Here is a 13608-nt window from a genome sequence, read left to right as displayed (position 1 = left end):
AGGAACAGGGCCCACAACTCGGGGAGCCAGGAGAGCCCCCTGCCCAGCCCAACCTGCTGCTTGAGCACCGGCTGCTGCTGGCTGCGCTGGCTCAGCTCAGGCAGGTCCATCACCAGCCTGATCTCATCAGCAGCCTTGCCAAGCCCCCTCCCCTCACCAGCAGTGGCAGCACCTGGGACCAGAGCAAAGCAATGAAACAGAGGACAAAACCCTGGCTGGAGCCACTCCAGTGGCTGCCCACCCGCCACAGACTCTAGACGGCTGCTCACCCCCTCCCACCCTGCTCCCAGGGATACTGGGGGACCCTGGATCCCTTCAGTATGTGGCAGCTATTTGGAGAGTTGAGACAACGCCCTGATCTGGGGAGCGTGCAATGAGTGTGCAGAAGTGTGTGTGTGTCAGAGCCTTTCCTGGGGTCTTCTGCCAGCCCCTGGCACTGGAGTCCAGCTCTTCCCCTTGGACCCGCCTGGCTGGGTACAGCTGTGGATTCACCTATGCCGCTGTGAGCAGGGGCAGCCCATACAGCCCGACCAGGCTGCAGGGCAAACCTGCCTCCCTCCACTGGCCGTCTGCAGCTGACAGATGCCTGTGACTGACTGTTGATGCAGTAGCGGCAGCAATCATACTCACCAAGCAGCCAGCTGGGGTGGCCTGGTTGCTTGGCTGCATCCAGAAACCTGGGGAGAGTGCCGAGAGGTGTGTAGGATGCCCCCAAAGTGCTGGCCTTGGCCAAATGCAAGCAGCCTCTCCTGTTTGCCCTACTCCCGCACCCCACCATGGGTAAACGTGTTGTGTTCACGCCCAGTCTAACCTTGGGCACTTAGAGTAAACCATGTAACAGATTGATTCTGCCTAAGGCTTTCTGAATGCTCCTAGCCCTAAGTACTACTTAGATGCTTAATAACACGCCTAATGATTAGGAACTTCTGCCATTCACAAAACTGTCTAGACACCTGGGGCCAGATTCTAATTCACCTTCATGGATCTAATCTGCAGTTTGTGGCACTCATAAATTGGTGGGATTCAGAGTAGCAATCTTTCCTATGTGCTCAGTAGGCTGTTCTCTGGCTGCCTGAACACCTGGTTCAGATAGAGTTGCACAGACATACACAATACTGGGTAAATCCTGAAATTTAGTTGCAGAAAATCATGACTAGTGACTGAGTGCTAGATGTAAGAGGATGGTATCCCTCCCACCATTTAGCCTAGTGTTTGCCCAAGGCACAAGAGACCTCAGTTCTAGGCCCTGTGTGCCCCATATGGGTCTTGAATTTACATCTACTTCTTAGCAAAGTGCTCCAGCCACCAGGTCACAGGTGCACCATTGCCCAAAGGGTTCTCCAGCTCTCCTCTTGAACCCGGCCCACATGGCACTCAGGAAGGAAGTCTCTGTGGGGCCAAAAGGAGGCAGAGAAGTAAGGGACTGAAAAAGACAATGAGAATGACTCACCGGCCATGGACAGACTTTCTATCTGTGGTATTAAAAGTGCCACAAAAATGTAGAACTATAGACAGAGAGAGACAAGGCAAGCTACACTGGCTGGAGTGCTACAAAACCATCCTAAAGGTATGTAGGTGTTTCGGGTTATTCAGTCCTACAATCACTGGGAGCCTGCATGCTCCTGTACTGTGCAGAAAGGGAACCAGGTAGCAGTCCCCCAGGGATTCGGGGGTTGCAGTGAGCTCACCAACAAGCTGTGAGCATGCTGCAGATCCCCAGCTTGGGAGGTGGCTGGCTGTCAGTAAGTGCACTGAAGCCTTTGGGGGCCTGTGACCCACTCTTCCTCCCCCACAGTGGGGAAGCAGGTGGATTGTCAGTGATCAGCAGGTGGTGGTCCTCAGTCCTGGTATTTGAAAGACGGGCCTGCTTGCTTAACTCCTGGAAAGAACCTGAATCACAAGCAGAAGTAGGCACCTCCCTGTCATTTGGTTAGACACATAGGCCATTTGTAGATGTTATGTTTTTCTAAATTTAATCCAGACTACAGTGGTATTATATATGCATGGATGCCCGCAGTCCATATTAAAATTAACTCCAGGCCAAATGAATGAATCCTCATTGAATGCAGATTAAAATTAATGCAGACTAGGGCTGTCCGAACTAGGCAATTTAAACTGTATTCATTATATATGTATATACACACAGCATTGCTTTAGGAAAAACAGTCCTTAGGAATTCATCAGATAAGTATTGCAAACATCAGTCCCCACAAGGGAAACTAAATTGGGTTTTTGCAACACAACAGAGGCTATCAGGCACAAAGTAATATCTTTACAAAATCAAATGTGCCAACAATACTTCAGAGTAACTAAGTATCAGTATCCTGACTAAGCCCCCAGCCCTACCCAAGCACAGGGGCTACTGGTCTGTGAAGGAGAGGGGAAGCCCTCTTTGCCCCCCTTCCCCCACAACATGTTGCCTGAGATGGTCATCAACACTCAGGGCAATTACACTCATTATAGCTGCCGGAACAGCATTTTAGATAACTGCAGTAGGTTTGCAACAATGTAGCAATGCTTAAAAAGGCTTTTTCACCTCCTAATTACTTCCAATCCCAAGGGCTAGGCACATAAACCCACACAGAGGCTGAGAATTGGGACTGTTAACAGGCTGATGGTCAGTGATCATTTATTAGCCCTTAATTCAAATTGAAATTTGATTTGAACAGGGTGATGTGAATCAGCTAACAGGATTTAGAAAATAGTGAGCACATCTACCCTTACTTAACTCCTTTAGAGGCGTGGGACCTAACCAAGCGTTGTGAGAGTCAGTCGCACTTTGTGAACCAAACTCTTTGTGCTCAGTAAGTTGTTGGGGTTTTTTTTAAGTAAGTCTTGAAAACTCTGTGCTTAACAGCCTTTTCTTGACTGGAGTATTTTAATATGTCTTCCTATAAACCCAGACTCTGATCCTCACCCAGGAGGTTATCCCTCCGCACGGACATATTATTAAACCTTATTATAGCTGTTACGACTCAAAAGCAGACCTCTGTGATTCTTTTCTGAAGAACTGTTGAAAAAGTAGCCCAGAAAATGCACCTTGAAAAAAACCCAAGAAAGAAAGGAAAAAGAGAGTTTTTAAAAAATGTCAAAACAGTTGTTAGAGCTTTTGTAAGTCCAACTAAAAGCAAGCAGGACTAGACTTTGGCTGGCTGCAAAATTGTGGCAGGCCCTTATGCAGAACTCACTGAACTTGGAGAACAAGTCTTCAAAACTTAAACTTAGTCTACACACACATTCTGGACTGTTGTAACTATATGAGTTGCAGCTGTAATGGTTTAACTGTAATCTTTATACTGAACCCTTTGTGTCAATGCATTATATTGATAATAATGTGTTTATAGCAGTATAACTTATTCCCCTGGTAATACAGAAATAAACTATAGTACTATAACTAGATGGTTTATATTCTATAGTTAGAACAATAGATGTTTTCTGTGTTGACAAGGTCTACAAAACAAAGTAGCTGGAAAGGAAGGGAAAGAATTAATAGGCAGTCTGCAGGTATGAATTTTTCCAAGCTCACTTGTGACCCTACAGATACAAGGTATTATTAAGTATTTGCTGAAGTTAATTGAAGGTTTGATGTGGAATTCAATGGGTGTAGGGTCAGGTCCACAATTACTTACAGTTTAAAAATACAAGGAGAACATCAAAAGGCCTACTTTGTGATGCTGTTGCCCTGTGCCCCCCACCCAAAGCTCCTGCCCCCCAGCCCTGCTCATGACCCTTGCCCCCCACCCAAAGCCCCTGCCCCCCAGCCCTGGCTCTGTGACTATCAGCAGCTACCCAGAGTCGGGGCTGGCTGCAGCTGGGAAGCTATAAACAGCTGCTGCCCTCCTGCCCTGACCCCGGTCCCAGCTCTGGGCTCTGGAAAAGCAGCAAGAGCTGGCACTGCGCCCGTTGGGGCCAGGCCTGGGAAGGCAGCAGCTGTTTGTAGCCTCCCGGCTGCAGCCGGCCCCGGCTCTGGGTAGCTGCCGATAGCCATGGAGCCTGGGCTGCTCCCAGCAGGGCTTGCAGTGTCCCAGCTGCCTACTGGGAGCAGCCCAGGCTCCCAGCTGGCAGCAGCCAACCAGAGCTGGGGCTGGCTGCAGCCGGGAGGCTGCAAACAGTTGCTGCCTCCCCAGCCCCAACATGTGCCAAGGAAAATGGCCTTGTATGCCATGCTCAGCATGCATGCTGGGGGTTGCCGACCCCTGATCTATAGAGATTTTTTTGTAATGAGAGAAACAAGTGTCATCCAGTGGACATTCACCTCTCAGGGAGGAAATCAGGAAACCGTGTTGTTTCAAGGCATCCTACTGACTTGCTGTATGAATGTGGACCGTTCTTTGGGGGTTTCGATTTTCTGGTGTACCACGTTTCCATCTGGTCCAGTAGGAAGGATGGAGGCTCATCAGTGAGCAGCCTGTGATTTATGCTGCTCTGTGGTGCCAACTCCCACATGTTCAAAAACAAATCACTAGTCAGATTTTGAGATACTTTAAAAATAACCTCACTCCCAGTTGGTCTCTCTTCTGTTCCACGCCTAAAAAACAAACAGAGGATGATGATAGTTGATACCCAGCGCAGCCATATGCTGTGGCAAGGTGGAAATAGGACCTACATGCAGATGTTCTGTCCCCCCAAACCAAAGCCCATTTTGTACCCACAGGCCATGTCAGGAGTATGCCCGGGGGCGTGTCGGGGGGGGCGTGCCGAGAGACAGGCTGATGCACCCCCGACACGCCCCCCCCCACCCCGGCGAAAAGCCGGCTTGCCAGCAAACGCGCCGACACACCCCCCAGCATACCCCTGACACGCACCCACCACGCCTCTGACACACACCCGGCGAAAACCCGGCTCGGGGCGAAGCTAGCTGACACACCTCCGACACGCCCCTGGCATACTCCTGACACGCACCCGCCACACCTCTGACACACACCCCCCCCCCCAGCGAAAACCCGGCTCGGCGCGAAGCTAGCCGACACGCCCCCGGTGAAAAGCTGGCTCGCCGAGAAATGCGCTGACACACAACCCCCGACACGCCCCTGACGCCCCCGGCAAAAAAACCCGGCTCGCCAAGTAACGCGCTGACACACCCCCGACACGCCTCCGGCCAAAAACCGGCTCACCGAGGGACGTGCCGACACACCCCTGGCATACCCCTAACACACCCCCGGCACGCCTCTGACACGCCCCCAGCGAAAAGCCGGCTCGTCGGCAAACGCGCCGACACGCCCCCGACATGCCCCCGACACGCCCCCGGCATACCCCTGGCACGCCCCCGGCGAAGAGCCGGCTCAGCAAAGAACGCGCCGACGCACCCCCGACACACCCCTGGCATACCCCCGACACGCCCCCCGGCACGCCTTTGACACGCCCCCGGAAAAAAAAAAACGGCTCGCCGGCAAACGCACCGGCATGCCCCTGGCATACCCCTGACACACCCCCGACACGCCCCCCCCCCCCCAGCTAAAAGCTGGCTTGCCAAAAAAAAACACGCCGACACGCCCCCGGCATACCCCCGACACGCCCCCGGCATACCCCTGACACACCTCTGACACGCCTCCCACCAAAAACCAGATCGCTGAGGAACGCACCGACGCCCCCGGCATACCCCTGACATGCCCCCGGCAGACCTCTGACACGCCCCCCCCCCAGCGAAAAGCCGGCTGGCCGGCAAACGCACTGACACACCCCCGGCATACCCCTGACACACCCCCGGCAAAGAGCCGGCTCAGCAAGAAACGCGCCAACACGCCCCTGGCAAACCCCTGACATGCCCCTGACACGCCTCTGGCACGCCCCCAGCAAAAAGCCAGCTCGCCGACAAACACGCCGACACGACCCCGACACGCCCCCAGCATAACTCCAACACGCCCCTGGCATACCCCTGACACGCCCCCGGCGAAGAGCCGGCTCGGCAAGAAACGCGCCGACACGCCCCCGGCATACCCCTGACACGCCTCTGACACGCCTCCGGCCAAAAACCGGCTCTCCGAGGAATGCACCGACACACCCCCGGCACGCCCCTGACACGCCCCCAGCGAAAAGCCAGCTCGCCGGCAAACGCTCCGACACACCCCCGACACGCCCCCGACATACCCCTGGCATGCCTCTGACACGCCTCCGGCCAAAAACTGGCTCGCCGAAGAACGCACCGACACACCCCTGACGCGCCCCTGGCATACCCCTGGCACGCCCCCGGCGAAGAGCCGGCTCGGCAAGGAATGCACCAACACACCCCCGACACGCCCCCGGCCTACCCCTGGCACGCCTCTGACACGCCTCCGGCCAAAAACCGGCTCGCCAAGGAACGCACCGACACACGCCTGACATCCCCCGGCATACCCCTGACACGCTCCCGGCACACCTCTGACACGCCCCCAGCAAGAAGCCGGCTCGCCGGCAAACGCACTGACACACCCCCGACACGCCCCTGGCATACCCCTGACACACCCCCGGCGAAGAGCCAGCTCGGCAAGAAACGCACCGACACACCCCCCCGACACGCCCCCGGCATGCCCCTGACACGCCTCTGACACGCTCCCAGTGAAAGACCGGCTCACGGAGAAATGCGCCGTCACACCCCAGGCATGCCCCCGACACGCCCCCGGCACACCCCCGGCGAAGAGCCGGCTTGTCGAGAAACGCGCTGACACCCCCCCCCACACACACACGCCTCTGACACCCCCCCGGTGAAAAACCGGCTCGGCGCGAAACTAGCTGACACACCTCCGACACGCCCCCGGCATGCCCCTGACACGCCCCCCCCAACACGTCTCTGACATGCCCCCGGTGAAAAGCCGGCTCGCCGACAAACCCGCCGACACAGCATGTGCACTTGCAACAACAACAAAAACCACATCCTTGAATGTGCACTTTGGTGAGGGACGCATTGTCCCGCTTTGGGCAAACTGCCCACTCCTCCTGGCTCCCAGCAGCCAGGGCACAAATGAAATAATAGGATGCTCTGGCCAGCAGCCAGAGCATCTCCATGGAGGATCCAGCCTCCATTTGTTGTAGCATGCACTGTGTTGCCTTTTTTTCCCTGCCTTTTTTTTCCCTACTAGGAAATACTGGTAGCAAAATAGGCCCCCACACTGCAAATTTCAAATGCAGGGCACATTTTAACATTCTGGTTGTGTGGTATGTGGTGCTGCAAAGAGGTTTGCGGCACCACAAACCACACGTCTGCATGTCTGGACTTGGCCACAGAGTAGCATAATGGAAGAAAGACTCTAGCCTTCTCAGTCATACTTTTTTAACTTAAAAAAATTGATACCTGCTCTTGTAAGGCAAGGTTTTTGTTGTTTGGAGTTTATTTCTAGGTACATAATAATACTAAAGAAATCAAACCCATTCATGGGAAACAAAAATGAAGGGATACTAAGAGAGAAAAAAACACTAGAGAAAACATAGCAAATCTTTAGTCCTTTCGGATTAAAGGAACTATGCAGCTGTGAATAAGGTGAACAGGATTTAGTCGAAAACATGATAGTTGCTATATGTCTGTGGGAGGGTTGTAGGATAAAGTGACTTCTCTTCTGCTGCTATTGTAAGAGCACAAACCAAACCTGAGAATGAAGGCAAGAGTAATACCATAATGCAGTAATTCCATTAAACATAAATCAGTGTTTTTTAAACCACAGAATGAGGTTTCTAGTGCTAATAAATGTTGACAGCACCATAAGTCTCCTTGTACCAGGCAGACTTCAAAAGTCTGTTCTGTGCAGTGTTGTAGTTATTTGAATATGAATGTGAGCTTGCAGCAGGGCACAGTTCCTTAGTCTCACTGGGGTAGGTCCTGACTGCAGTGCGCTTCCTAAACTGACAATTATTTCATGTTTTCCAGGGGAAAAACATAAAAGAAATAATGTGGGCCTGTGGAGTTTTAATCGATGCAGTGCATGCTGCTTAGAGCATGGAGCTCAACTCAGGCATATTAAACCTTATCTTTTCTTCTTCTTTTTTTTTTTTTTTTTTTAGGAAGAGATATGTCCTGAAGTTGAAGGTGAAGCCACTCAGTCCTGCCTCTGGGCTTCAGCCGTCAATGTCAGAGACAAGTATATTTATGTGACGCAGCCCAGGCAAAATAGAATACTGATTATTGATATCCAGACCCAGAAAGTCATGCAGGTATGCATCAAGCGAGAAATGTGTTCATGGACCATAAAAAAGTGATGATATGCCAACAAATTAGGTTCCTGCTCAGTGGAGCTGCTGACTCTGCTAATAAGTTGGGCATGTACTGTTTTCACCCATCAGGTAACTCCAAGTCAGTGACCAGGCTATGACCTCAGTGTAAGAAAACCTGTTTTATGGCCTAGATAGTCTTTGCACAGTGTCTGGAGCCAAGTTTGCAGCTATCTAGATTCAAAAATATGTCTAACCTACATTTGCTGAGCCTAATCTTAGTTACAGCCAGGTTGAAACACATGCCATTACCCAGGCATAACTCAAGTTGAAACTGGAGAGAGGTGGTGCTATCACCTAACTTGGAGGTCTTCAAGAGGAGGCTAGATAGTCACCTGGCTGGGGTCATCTGACCTTGGTCCTCTTTCCTGCCAGGGGCAGGGGATCCTTTGTGGTCCCTTCCGACTCCACAATCTATGACTCTATGGTCCCTATTCTACTGACTATAAGTTCTAGTGTGAGACGAGCGCTCACGCTCCTTTCCTTGCCAAAGCAGAGGAAGTGGTACTTCATGGCCATGTCTCTAGCGATGTTTGCAAGTCAATGTTACCATAAATCTGCATGAGCCACCTTTAATTTGCTGAATAAAATTAAACACTTCTATTTCTGTTCTTTGAAGTCTGTGGATGTTGATCCCCTACCTACCAAATTACATTATGATAAGTCACATGACCAAGTCTGGGTCCTTAGCTGGGGTGATATGCAGAAGTCTCATCCAACACTGCAGGTAAGTTAGCATTTCTCTCTAACAGCGCTGTTGGCTATAACAGCATTTTGTGTCTTGACAGATCCATTGTGCATTTTCTTGCTCCCCCCTGCATCTCTGCACTTCTGATAGTTTGATTTGGTTTTGAGAAGTTTATATGCTGTAGACCAGCAGGGGGATTGCTGAACAGCCGGTGCCCATTTTGTTTCAGGATTGATAACAGAGCCTCATGGAAGGACATATAGAAATAGTTGGTAACCAACTGAGAAAAATATAAATATGCAGATAATGTTCACAGTGATTTAGATAGTCTCACTTCAGTTTGACAGGATCCTTAAAGCACACCTGGCTCAAAGTGCTTACAAGATAGCTATACGGGCACACCTCTCTTTCTAGCAAAGAAATATTGGAACCTATACAACAGTTAAAAGGCCGCGTCCAGACAAGCGCAGACGTTGGGTATGTGGTGCATGCAGGCATTCCCTGTGCTGCTACTTTGCAGCATGGAGGGGGTTTTTTGACCCCAGGAGATCCTGGAGTTAAAAAAACCCACACCCAAAAAGGGCAGGGCAGCACACATGGCAGCAACATGTGCCGCACAAAACTGGAGACTGGCCAGTCAGAGCCACATTCCAGCTGCCAGCCAGGCTTCCTGCCACAGCTGCAGGCCTGGGAGGCCCCCAGGACCCCAGATAAGGCTGCTGAGGCCAGTACAGTTGCTGGTCCCAGCCTCCCCTACCCCACCTGGGTAACCTGCCATGCACCACAGCATGCATGGCACGGGGGTCCCCTGGGGACAAGGTGTGTCGCTGCTACTTTTCCCCAGGGAAACAAACATCTGCGCTCGTCTGATGTGGCCAAAGAGACCATTTCTTAAGGAGTGCAAATTAGGACAACTCTGACCTGTTTTCTTCTGAACATTGCATTGCTGCTTGTTTTCATTGAATTCCACCGGTTTTATTTCACTTCCTTTCCCCTTCCCCTTCCGCTTCTTTTGGGGATAACTATGGTGCACAGGATAAGAATATTTTCCAGTGGATTTCTAATGTTTCTCATTTCAATATATTTGAATGTTTCTAATTTTCAGTAGATTTCTAAAGTTCTAATTTCTTTAAAAGACAAACACCCTGGGTTGTTCACTGCTTCAGAGAATTAACATATTGGGAGGTAAAAAGGAGCAATAATTGAACAAATACTGCAAACTCAGCTTCCAATCCTTCTTACTGAATAAAATGGTTGGATAGTTTCCAAAGCAGCCCTCAAGGCAGGGGGGAGAAAAAAGAAGGGGGGAGGCAAGCAGCATACACAAAAATGGGACAAATTCTGAATTTTTAGAACAAACCAAATGGCAAGTTCTGTCCCTGTCTTTTTGTCCGTAGGCGTAAAGGGGTCAGGTATAAAGTTCTGGAGGGCTTTATGCAGGGAATATGAAACCCCTGTGCAGCGCAGAACTTGGCTCCAGGGAGAAGTCATGGACTATGGCTACACGCTAGCAGCAGTGGATCTTTTTCGGCTCTCATTTTTAGAGGAAGGAGTTGCAGATAGACACCAGATTTTTTCTGGATGATCTTCTTAAATTAAGTACAAGTTATTATTCTAAACAGAAGGGTAAACTGCTTAAATTAAGCTGGGTTGTGGTATACAGAAGACAGACTACATGATCTAAGAGCCCTTCGTGACTTGAAACCACAAATCGAGCCCACTGCATCACGTTGGGTCAGGTAGAAGGTAGGCTATGTAGCCTCTCCACACTTGCAGCTGGGAAGATTCCTCTCCCTGTTCCCTCAGAAAAGCTCAGTGGCTTCCTGAGCTATCAAGCCAGTCCTTTGCTTATCGACAGTCACCTTCAATGGACCCATTGCCAGGACACTACACAGCATGCATTGCCACACATATCTGACAAGCCATTTGGATCTCACGAAACAAATGAGAAAACCTGCATATGGGCCGATGGGTTTAGAAACAGAGTGTAGAGTTGCAATTCCTGAGACAACAGAAACCGAATGATGACAAGCAAAGAGAAGTTTCTGAAGTAAAATCAGCTTGCTTTCTTTACGGGTGACCATTCCCCGTACAAGGTACAGGATGAAGAAAAAATAGGTTCTCGTTACCCTTTCCCACTTAATTTCTTCCATCCAGCTGTGAGAGGTTGCTGTAATTAAAGGAAACATGGCACAGGCTTGTGATTATTAACAAGAATATACTATCTGCACAGCTGGAAACTTGTTATGAGGCTATAGCTCTCAGATGGTCCTTTCAGTTACACATGGAGAATAGCAGATTAACAGCAGCAGCAGCATACCTTTCATTTTCCCAGTTTTCCCCCCAAATAAGTTTGTAGTGACTAATGTGAAGAGGTTTCCCACAGACTTCTAATAAAAATATTCCGCTGTATAAATAACTTGCTCTATTTTTTCTCCCTGTCCTCAGAAATTAGGAATTTATCAAACAACTCTGCAGCCTAGTAATGGGCTGCCATTGTTTAGTTGTTACTAGTTGTGGGGAGTCAGCATAGGCAACTCCCTGGCTTTGTGAAAACACTCTGCAAGAATTGGCATGTTTCTTGAGCAAATTAATTGGAAGAAATCTAAATGGCATGACCAGAATGTCTCAACTAAGCCTTTTCAGGTTTCAGATTTCCTGTAATGAATTGTGAAGCCATACATTCAAAAGAACTACTATTAGCACATTACATTAGAAAAGCTCCTAATGAATTGACCTAAGCCATCTTAAACCAAAAAACAATCCCCATAAACAATGTCAGTATTTAACATTTTAATTATTGCAAAATTCTATCCCCTCTTTTCTGAGGTTGTGGGAGATAATAAAGCTGAGTTTCCATGGCAGCAGAAGGTATGCATGCTGCTGGAGGACAACACTGAGAAAGTAAAAGCGCCTTTTTCTGCTCTTCTGTGCATTTTATACAGTGCAATAGATGGGTGAACATTTCTTCTCCTGCAAAGTGATAATTAACTGCTGTGAGTTAGTGTCTGATCATTCAAGTCAGTGAATTATCACTGTGCATTTAAGTGAGATTAATAAATATGGCCGTGAAATAAATGTTTATTTTAGACAGTGTGGAATAGATTACTGTGGGTTTAGCGTTGTCACACTATTTCAGTTCCTGCATGATTGCATTGTCTTATGAAAGTAAAGAGAGTTGTGCACTTACTTACAAATGTCAGGCTTAAAATACCATTTTATTAATACAATTTTTCAAGACTGCTACTCCAAACAATATTTTGAAATTATTAATCAATTTGAATCTACTAGATATCCAGCAAAATCATTTTGGTGTAATACACAGTTATGGAAGCTGTATTAACTTATTTTTGTTTTATTCATTGCTTTCACTGTGCTCAACTTTGTGGTTATTTATTGTAGGTAATATCAGAGGCAAGCGCAGGGGAAAATCAGCATATCATCCGGACACCATTTGAAGAAGTGGATGATTTTTTTATACCACCTACTAATCTTATTATTAATCACATTAGGTAAGACACAAACTTTATGATGATAAAGATAAATAATCATTGCTGTTCTTTGTGCATCTAGTGGGCTTCTGTCTAATCATCTTATAGCACTTTACAAATGAATAAAGGGATGTGTGATACATTAAGTGTTATTATCCACATTTTGTCATGCAGACACAGAGGCATGAAGAGACAGAGAGCGAATTGCCCAAAGTATTTCTGTAAGTCCATGGTTGCATAAAGACCAGGACCCTGACCTCCAGGCTCTAGATACCAAGCATTAACCTTAAGTCTCGTGTCTAAAAAACATCTAAGGGTGCTTATACACAAGCAGGGAGGCTGCTCCAACCTGCTGTAATTCCAGCATGTTGGACCAGACTCGATGAATCAAGTTGACTGGAGTGTAGAAATTACCAAACTCCAGCAGCCTCATGCAACTCATGTATCAGTGTCTCTACACAAGCCCCATTCAATGATATTTAGATAAAGTGCCCCTGCCACCATTTGGAAATATGGGGACACTGATACACGAGATGTTCCAGGTGCTTTAATTACAGCAGCTCTTGGAGCCACTCTAATTAAAGCACCCCCCCCCCCCCACACACACACACTCCTGGAGCACATGTATAAATGCCCTAAAATTTTAAAACCCAGAACAAAAACTGGACTTGGGCTCTGTGAAAACAACTAACTTCGGTGCCTGCCCTTAGAGTGGAATCCACAACTCTAGCCCAGTGAATCTTTAATTCTTCTCTGCAAAGTAGCAAACGTGGGTGTGGAGCAAAGGAAAGAAATGAACCTGCTTCTCCCACCTCTTAGGTGACTGCTGCAATCACCAAATGATTGTACCAAGGGTGCAACTGGCACCACAGCCAACCCTTCCACCTGCTCATCTTCTCCAGCCATACGTCAAACGAAAGCAATGGCTGCCACTGAATTTTTTTGTGTGCAGCTTACCCCACTAACCATGCAATAAGTTTTCAGAGCTCAACTACCAGATTGAGCCCCTCAGTGGACATAAGCAGAACGACACATACTTTGTGGACCATGACAGGGTTAGACATAAGCTAGCTCATAGCACAGTTGAAGCAGTTTTGGATTTTCACAGAAATGAAACTTTAACATTGAAAACTGAGGCTTCTTTGGAGTTCAGGTGCCTCCAGCATTAGTCAGAATTAGAGCAGAGGTTTTCAGGGGCACCACTTTGTACACTGGTGACACATAGGGGGTGCACATGGGTGCACGTGCACC

General features: G+C 48.7%; 1 protein-coding gene across 1 annotated transcript in view; it reads left to right on the top strand.

The window, feature by feature from the left end:
- FSTL4 (follistatin like 4) overlaps positions 1-13608 on the top strand; it is a 535417-nt gene that overhangs the window by 506491 nt on the left and 15318 nt on the right. The window contains exons 13-15 of the mRNA XM_059712862.1: positions 7972-8121; positions 8798-8905; positions 12269-12378. Coding sequence (XP_059568845.1) covers positions 7972-8121; positions 8798-8905; positions 12269-12378 — 368 coding nt within the window. The remainder of the gene's footprint in view (positions 1-7971; positions 8122-8797; positions 8906-12268; positions 12379-13608) is intronic.

Source organism: Alligator mississippiensis, chromosome 9, assembly GCF_030867095.1.
Source record: "Alligator mississippiensis isolate rAllMis1 chromosome 9, rAllMis1, whole genome shotgun sequence".
NCBI classification, from domain to species: Eukaryota; Metazoa; Chordata; order Crocodylia; family Alligatoridae; genus Alligator; species Alligator mississippiensis.
Note: the sequence above shows the minus strand (reverse complement) of the source record. Positions and strands in the feature narration are given on the sequence as shown.